General features: G+C 35.1%; 1 protein-coding gene across 4 annotated transcripts in view; it reads left to right on the top strand.

Moving 5' to 3' along the window:
* The window catches only part of cltcl1 (clathrin, heavy chain-like 1), a 49939-nt gene that overhangs the window by 11590 nt on the left and 28695 nt on the right, over window positions 1–9654 (top strand). For all 4 annotated transcript variants that reach the window (XM_016243481.1, XM_016243479.1, XM_016243480.1 and 1 more), the window contains 8 exons: window positions 1511–1779; window positions 2578–2739; window positions 2819–2932; window positions 4773–4946; window positions 5626–5823; window positions 6612–6812; window positions 8518–8670; window positions 8755–8877. In XM_016243481.1, the coding sequence (XP_016098967.1) occupies window positions 1511–1779; window positions 2578–2739; window positions 2819–2932; window positions 4773–4946; window positions 5626–5823; window positions 6612–6812; window positions 8518–8670; window positions 8755–8877 (1394 nt within the window). The remainder of the gene's footprint in view (window positions 1–1510; window positions 1780–2577; window positions 2740–2818; window positions 2933–4772; window positions 4947–5625; window positions 5824–6611; window positions 6813–8517; window positions 8671–8754; window positions 8878–9654) is intronic.

Raw genomic sequence — 9654 nt, 5'->3', positions numbered from 1 at the left:
TATGTGTGTGTGTGTGAGTGAGTGAGTGTGTGTGTGTGTGTGTGTGTGAGAGTGATTATGTGTGTGTGTGTGAGTGAGTGAGTGTGTGTGTGTGTGTGAGAGAGTGATTATGTGTGTGTGTGTGTGTGAAAGAGAGTGAGTATATGTGTGTGTAAGTGTTTTATTTTGATTACACAGTAAAAATGCATTATTGTAACTTGTTAAAGACATTTGAGCCGAATCATGCGTTTGAGGAAGTAAACCATGCGTGTTTGATACGGTCCGCTCATGCTCAGTTACAGAGAATCATTCCTGCTCGTCCAGCTTTATCCATCCGCTCTTGATCTTTTCTTCATCACATCTGGGTTTAGGAACCCGTTATAGACATTCAGTGCTTTATTATGTTTTATCTGTAATCAGATGTGCATCATGTGATCCGGCTCAGTCTGTCTCTAGAGCAGTCTTGTTATCATCAACTAAAACTGAATTTCTTTAATATTCTTAAAACTTTTCTTATTCATTTAATTATTTAATTTAAAATGTTTACAATTCAAGTTTTAGCAAGCATTTTATTTTATTTTAAAATTGTTCCTTTTAATTTTTTTAATTTTTAGTAAGTTTTATTTTGATCCATTTTATTTTAAAATTATTTTATGTTTTGATTTTTATGAATTTTTTATGAAGTGTTGGATATAGATTTTTTTGTTTAAATTTTTTTTTAAAATTTATTTTATTTTATTTTTATATAATAATCTTACATTTTGAAGATTTAAAAGATTTTTTTCTAAAATGGTAAAATCAAATAAATTAAATTAAATTAAATTTAAATTTAAATTTAATGAAAAACTTACCTAAAAAATGTAAACCTAAACTAACTGAAATGAGCTAAAGTATACAAAAATGATTATAACTAAATTGAAATAAAAATAACTGTTTAGAAATTAGAAAAAAAATAGTAATTAAAAATATGAATAAATATTGTAATATATAATTAATACCAAAATAACACTGATGCCTGTTTTCAGTGCTGCACACAGTTATTGTCTCATCTGTTTTTGTGATGAATACCTGCAAAAAATGTTACATCATGATTAATGATAATGATTAATTAATGTACAGTAGTAGATTATTTCTTATTTTCAACAATGATACTCAGTGTGGGGGAATATTACTTTTAAAGTCAACATGAAATCAATATTTACTTCTGTAATTCACATTTCTGGTGTAAATGTGAATGATTCATCAGTGCATGTTGTTCTAAAGTGATGTTTGTCTTCATAATCTTTCATCAGAATGTAATCACTTGCTCTCTCTCTGAAACAACTTTCATTTTCAGCCTTTTGATGCATTTAATGGTAATGTTTTTTAACTGTGTTTATTAGTAAATACATTAAATAAATAATCTACGCTGTTTTGGGTCATTTTAAGGCATGCAACTAAATGAAAGTAATCAAAGTATCGGAGTACTGATGTTACAGATTCAGTGTTGAGTGTGTGAGGTCAAAGGTGGCGTGTGGTGTGTGTCCCGCAGCGGCGCGGACGCTGCAGATCTTTAACATGGAGATGAAGAGTAAAGTCAAGGCTCACACCATGACGGACGAAGTGCTGTTCTGGAGGTGGATCTCGGTTAACACCATCGCCCTGGTTACGGACACGGCCGTCTATCATTGGAGCATGGAGGGAGACTCTCAGCCAATCAATATGTTTGATCGTCACGCCAGCCTCGCGGGATGCCAGATCATCAACTACAGAACGGACGAGCAGCAGAAGTGGCTCCTGCTCATTGGGATATCAGCGCAGGTGTGTGTGTGTGTGTGTGTGTGAGAGTGTGAGTGAGTGTGTGTGTGAGTGTGTGTGTGTGTGAAGGTAATTCATCTTTCGGTTTTGCTGCACCAGCTCTTTAAAGTAGGGATGCATGATATATTGGGGCGACTACACTGATTCTAAACTCATTTTTCAAATTTCTGTGATGATTGTCCGGGGAAAATTCTCTGAACTTTATGACTTTGATTTCAATTTGGACTGACTTTCTTACTATTCCAAATGTATCTCTCATATTTTTCCTCATCAGAATTCTGAGTTTATGTCTTGCAATTCAATTATTTAGTTTTTAGTAATTTTTATTTTTTGTTTTATTTTCATTTTTATTTAAAAATTATTATGACAAATAAAAATAAATTGAAGCTATTTAGAAATAAAAAATTATTTAGAAATGTAAAATCCCAAAACTATTAAAAAAAGTGGATATTTGTTAAAATGTATTTTATTTCTGTGATGCGCAGCTGAATTTTCAGCATCATTCCTCCAGTCTTCAGTGTCACATGATCTTCAGAAATCAGTATAATATGCTGATCTGCTGCTCGAGAAACATTTCTGATTATTATCAATGTTGAACACAGTTCATATTTTTGTGAAAACTGTGATACATTTCATTTTCCAGGATTCTTTGATGAACAGAAAGTTCAAAAGAACAGCATTTATGTATCTTTTGTAACATTATAAATGTCTTTACTGTGACTCTTGATAACTGTAATAAAAGTGTTAGTTTGTGAATGTCAGTTTGGTGTGTAACTCTCTCTTGGTCTCTGGCTCCTGCAGCAGAATCGTGTGGTCGGTGCCATGCAGTTGTTCTCTGTGGACCGTAAGGTTTCTCAGCCCATCGAGGGTCACGCGGCTGCGTTTGGACATTATAAACTGGAGGGAAACCCAAACGCTTCCACGCTCTTCTGCTTCGGCGTCAGAGGGCAGGCTGGAGGAAAGGTGGCATTAGACGGCATCACATTAATACGGTGTTTCTGTGGTTTTTCTGGAGTATAAAGCTGGTTTTTGTCTTCTCCAGCTGCACATCATCGAGGTCGGTCAGCCTCAGACCGGTAACCAGCCGTTCACTAAGAAAGCAGTGGACGTGTTTTTCCCTCCTGAAGCACAGGCGGACTTTCCTGTGGCCATGCAGGTCAAACCTTTACCACGCTATAGAGACATTAGTCACTTCCGGAAGTAAAAACTCCATTCATTTTCTCCATAGAGAAATTGATTTTTAACAAAATCTGATAAACCTTTAAAGACAGAGCTGTTGTGATCTCAGAGGTTGTTAATCGTTTGTATGTGCTTTTGCTGAAGCCATCTGTTCACATTAACTTATTTGTAAAATAATCATGTTTACAGTTTTTGTTCACCTGCTTAGACACATTTTCAAAACTTTGCCTCTTTTTTTCAAAACTTTACGCACAAATCCAAGAATTGCACACACAAAATGCAAAATGCACATCTCTTGCAAAATGAAGCACTGCATTCAAAATATCACAAGCACATCTCAAAAGCAAACATTTGCAAACACCTTTGCCATAATATTAATTCCTCTTAGATTTGTGTGTGTTGCATAGAGAATTGTGTGTTGTGTTTTGCAAAAAGTGTTTTATGAAATTGAAAACTGAGTCAAAGGCCGAGTATTAGTGTATGGTTTTGCAGATTTGGTGTGTGCTTCTGCTGTTTGAGTGTCAGCTTTCAGAAATTGTGTGACAAGTAAAGATTTTGTGTGTAAGCAGTTGAAAAAAACTGTAATAGCAGAATTCATGGTAAAAACTACATTACCCATGATGCTGTACAGAAATTCCACCAATCAGAGAGTTGCAGCTCGCAAAGTGCACCAAAAGATATCTTTAGCTCCGCCCCCCTCCCATGAAACATCATGATGTAATCGAGCTGGGGTCCCCATGCTCTCAAAATACTTAAATATTTGTATATATATGCATATTTGTCAGTAAACGTAAAATATATAGTATCTATAAATACAACCAACAACTTTACATTAGTAGTTTTATATTTCTCTGTCGTATTTAATTCAATTATGTTATTCAGTGCTGGGTAGATTACTTTCAAATTGTTGTCCGTTACTGATTACATGATGAAAATTGTAGTTAGTAACATAGTCTAGGTTACTTATTTTCGCTATGAATTAATGTCCATTAAACGGGCAGTGGGTTTGAGAGTTCATATTTAATGCACTCATAAAATTGTAAAATAAAATTATATATAAAAAACTAAATAAAACACTAGGTTTATTTGACCATTAACCTACATCAGAAAACTGTGAGCATGCAAATGTCTCGCTAAATTATTGAAATATTAATTTCCTCAGGGATATTTCAACTAAATGTTTTATGTCAAAGTGGTTTGGCTGAAGAAAAAAAGTTTTGGGAATCCAAATGAACAAATATTAATAAAACAGCGGTGGCATCACACGTCTATAGTTAATACATTTTAGAAAGGAAACTTTAAAAGAGAGAAAAAAAAGAAGAATTAGGGAAAATCAATAAATTATGAATAATTTGCATATAATCATGTAACCATAAAAAGTAACTGTAAACTGATTATGAGCATTTTAAAATGTAATATAATCTAATTACAAGTACTTAATTTTTGGAATCTGATTACTGTATGTGATCCAGATTACATGTAATCAGTTACTACCCTGCACTGGTCTTTCGCAATGCTTCATGGGATTGTAGTTCTTTCTCTCATTTAAGTAGTTAAGTTCACATTATCTTTGTCTATCTGTCCAATTTTCAAAAACGTTTATACTTTATAGTGTTGTGATACTCCTTGTAGCTGTTTGGTTTGGTTCATATCTTATAAAGCTTTAATGTAGACTCTTTTAAAAGTCCCTATGGGAAAAATGAATGGTAAAAATACTTCCAGTAAAAGTACTGGCACTGATGCACTCTATTACCTGATGACAGAAGAGTTACTGCTCACAGGTTGAATTATGTTCACTCCTGTGTTTTCTCTCTCAGATCGGAACTAAGCACGGCGTCATCTACCTCATCACTAAATACGGTTACTTTCACATGTATGATCTGGAGTCGGGCGTGTGTATTTACATGAACCGCATCAGCGCTGAAACCATATTCGTCACGGCTGCTCACGAGAGCACATCTGGGGTCATCGGGGTCAATAAGAAAGGACAGGTACACACATCTGTACACACAACACTGAAAACTGTGGCTTGCACAAGTAAATAGGACAAAAGCATTAAGAGAATGCATGCTTTAACACGCTCAAAATTGCTTCTGGTGTCCAGCATTGTGCATTTTATGTCCTTTACTGATGCATGAACACATACATCTTAATCAAGAACTGAACTGGGGTTGTCTCTTATTATAAGCTACATCTTTTGTTTATTATACCTATAGTTAGCATTCTGTTTATGGTCATCATAATACATTGATTGTTTTGCGCTGCCATATAATTATAAAAAGTCGGTCGGTCAGTCGGTCGGTCTAAATAAAATAAATATATAACTAAATATAAAATAATACTTAAAACTATATAAATATAATAATCAAATACAATAATTTAAAAAACAGCTTTAAAAAAAACAATTCACCAATCAGAATAAAGTATTCCAAAGTTATAATTATAATGAAATTATAATCATAAATAAGCAAATATATAAGATTAAATTGTATTATTATTATTATTATTATAAAAAAAAAAGTTTTTAAAATAACAATTGGTTTAGATTTTCAGCCCAATCTGTCCAAAAGTTTCAGTTTTCAAGGATATCCTCTTTTCTTCTCTGTGCGTGTTCAGTTACTCCAAGTGTGTCACTAATGTGTGTGTGTGTGTGTGTGTGTGTGTGTTTAGGTGCTGTCGGTGTGTGTGGAGGAGGAGAACGTAGTAAATTACGTGACTAACGTGCTGCAGAATCCCGAGCTGGCGTTGCGTTTGGCATTACGCAGCGATCTTCCCGGAGCCGAGGAGCTCCTGACACACAAGTTCAACACGCTCTTCTCTCAGGGCAGCTACACCGAAGCGGCTAAAGTCGCTGCGTCGGCTCCCAAGGTTCCTGACAACACACACACTCACACTCTCACACACACACACACACACACACACACACAGACACTCTCTCACTTCTCACACTCTCACACTCATACACACACACACACACACACTCTCTCTCTCTCTCTCACACACACACACACACACGCTCACACACACACACACACACACACACACGCTTAAACACAGACACACACGCTTACACACACACAAAATCAAACACACACACACACTCACACACACACGCTCACACGCATACACACATACACTCACACACACACACACGCTCACACACACACACTCACACACACGCTCACACACACACACACACACACACTCACACACACACGCTCACACGCATACACACATACACTCACACACACACACACGCTCACACACACACACACACACACACGCACGCGCTCACACACACACACACACACACACACACTCACTCTCGCACACACACACACACACACAGCTCAGAGTCCACACTGAATCACTGTCCGGCTGCTTTTAAATGAACATTTCATTATAACACAAGTTCTTCTTTGGCCAGATTAATTCAGTTCAATTCAATTCAAGTTTATTTGTATCGCGCTTTTTACGATACAAATCGTTGCAAAGCAACTTTACAGAAAATTAAGTTTCTACAATATTTAGTAGTAGCTTATCAGTGGTGACTGTCAGTTAATGTACATATATTGTAGTAATGTACATAGATTAGCCTATACTGTCTTAATAGCATAAACACAGGCTTCACTCCCTTCTTTTTCTCTGATTCTCAGGGTGTGTTGCGAACGGCAGAGACGGTCCGGCGGTTCCAGGCCGTCCCGGCGCAGGGGGGCCAGCCGTCTCCGCTGCTGCAGTATTTCGGGGTTCTGCTGGACCGCGGGCAGCTCAATAAGCTGGAGTCGTTGGAGCTCTGCAGGCCGGTGCTGCAGCAGGGACGAACACAGCTGCTGGAGAAATGGCTCAAGGGAGAGAAGGTGCCATATTCATTACTCTTTCCCATGTATTACTTATCAACTCATTCATTTCTTTCAGTTTATCTGTGCATTTATACAGCATGGAAAATAAAAGTTAAGTTTAGACGACATTTTTTGACAGATTAAACAAAACGACCCACCCACCACAGATAATACATTTGAAGTTTTTAATTAAATTATATATTTTTTTAAATGACTTAAAATATGTAATGTGTAAACAGTATTTTTTACGAGTGTTATCTTCGGCTTAAAGTTTTGAAGTGAAATGTGACCCTGGAGCACAAAAGCAGTGTTAAGTCGCTGGGGGATATTTGCAGCAATAGCCAACAATACATTGTATGGGTCACAATTATACATTTCTCTTTTATGCCAAAAATCATTAGGATATTAAGTAAAGATCATGTTCCATGAAGATATTTAGTAAATTTCCTACCGTAAATATATAACTAAATTTTTGATTAGTAATATGCATTGCTAAGAACTTCATTTGGACAACTCTATTGTTGATTTTTTTTTTGCACCCTCAGATTCCAGATTTTCAAATAGTTGTATCTCGGCCAAATATTGTCCGATCCTAACAAACCATACATCACTGGAAAGCTTAGTTATTCAGCTTTCAGATCACGTATAAATCTCAATTTCAAACAATTGACCCTTATGACTGGTTTTGTGCTCCAGGGTCACAAATTTAAATTGTTGTGCATAATTTGTCAATAAAGGAATGATCAGTTGACATTATCTTTTCTATTAAATTTTTTTTCTCTGTTTAAAAAGGACGTTGGCTAATCAAATGCATCTCTAATATTTTGAGAAGAATTGTATTTTTATGCATGAAGTATGCACTTGATTGGCCATGGTTTATAACACTTAAGTTATTTTAGCATAATTTGAATAGTTTTATAGCATTTATTTTATTATTAAGTATTTATTGTAGTTTTATATATTAGTATTTTATATATAGTATATATTTATATATTTATTATAGTTTATAGTTAAAGTATTTTAAGTTTCAGTCATTTTGTATTTATTTGTTTTTATTTATTTTTAATTTCTATATAGATTTTATATATATATCGATCTCAGTTTTAGTTCTAGTAATTTTAGTGCTTCAGCTGAAACTTCATTTAGTTGCCAAGGCGACGTTTTCATTTAAGTTTAAGTTTCAATTTTTCATCTAATATTTTCATTCAAATCTTACCTAATATATTTTTATTTGATTTCAGCTTGATTTCATTGCCGTTTTAGTATTAGTTAACAATGACTTTTGAGGGTTGGATTGTTGCCCTGTCTATTATAGTATTTATAAATTTTTTTGAATTAGCTTTTTATTTAACATTTTCAGTTTTCATTAAAATTTTGTTTTTAATTTTAATTTTTAGGTTTTACTCATTTTGTTGTGTACTTTTTAAATTTATAGTAGTTTTTTATTTATTTATTTTTAATTTCTATATAGATTTTTATCTTAGTTTTAGTGTTCCAACCGAAACTCGTTTATTTCATTCAGTTGTCAAGGCAAAATTTAGGCAACATTAAGTTATATTAAGATGAAGTTTTTCGTCTAATATTTATATGTATTTTTTGAGCTTTATTTCAGTTAGTAATTTCAAGTAGTTGAAGTATTAGACAACAATAACAACACTGAAAGTGACTCTTGAGTGTTGGATTGCCGTCTGGTTAGTGATCTTTTTCCCATGATGCCCTGCAGCTGGAGTGCTCGGAGGAGTTGGGTGATCTGGTGAAGGCGGCTGACGTCACTCTGGCCCTCAGCGTTTACCTGCGAGCGAATGTTCCTGCTAAAGTCATCCAGTGCTTTGCTGAGACGGCTCAGTTCCAGAAGATAGTGCTCTATGCTAAGAAGGTACCGGCGTTCCCTTCAAAGACTCTATTCTGCCCTCATCTGTGTCTCTGCTCTGCTGTGATTGACGTGTTGTTTTCGGGGCAGATGGGGTATTCTCCAGACTGGGTGATGCTGTTGAGGAGTGTGATGAGATCCGGTCCTGATCAGGGCCTTCAGTTCGCTCAGATGCTGGTTCAGGATGAAGAGCCGCTCGTCAACATCAGCCAGGTGTCAAACACGGACATTTCAGTTATTTCTAGAGTGAAATCGATCTAGTGCACTTAAATGTTTGTGTCCCTTCATATTCACTTTCTAGTTAACTAAAACTAAAATCATAAAAAAAAAAAAATTTTTTTACTTGAAATAAACTTAGGAAAAAAATACAGATATATTTAAAATAAATAAATAAATAAAATAAACATGGCGAAAACTCGCTAAAATAAAAACAGAAAATATAAAAATAAAAACGAGTTACTAAAACTTTAATTAAAATTAAAATGAAACGCAAAGTATAAAAATAAAAACAAGTTATAATTTTTCGATTCATCGTTTTTTAAAATGATGTCGATTCGATATCGATTCTCAAAAGCCGCGAATCAATCTTTTCCAGTATTTATTTCAGCACATATTTAAAACAAGATCTGATTAACGTGAATCTTATCATTAGTCTTCTCCACTAGATGTCACCCTTATTTACCTTGCGCGATGTTACAACAGAAAGCCTGTCATTCATTCAGCGCTCATCATGGCCATACGCGTGATTCGCAATGCTCAGGTGAAATGCTAAAGTAATCTGCGGAAGCATCTGATATCACGCATAAGGCGCCATGATTTCCGCAATGAATGAATGAATGGCGGATGGCGCGGCGCACTGTTTTGTTTACTACACACATACTAAAGCGCGGATGACACTCGCGGTGTTTTCAGCTTCTGCCGTCTCACGATATGATGATATGAACACGAATGTCATCTCCAGCTGCTCTGAGAGTCACTTCATTAGCATTT

The sequence above is a fragment of the Sinocyclocheilus grahami genome, unplaced genomic scaffold, assembly GCF_001515645.1.
Source record: "Sinocyclocheilus grahami isolate Dianchi unplaced genomic scaffold, SAMN03320097.WGS_v1.1 scaffold692.1, whole genome shotgun sequence".
Lineage (NCBI taxonomy): Eukaryota > Metazoa > Chordata > Actinopteri > Cypriniformes > Cyprinidae > Sinocyclocheilus > Sinocyclocheilus grahami.
This window is presented reverse-complemented; position numbering and strand designations above follow the sequence as displayed.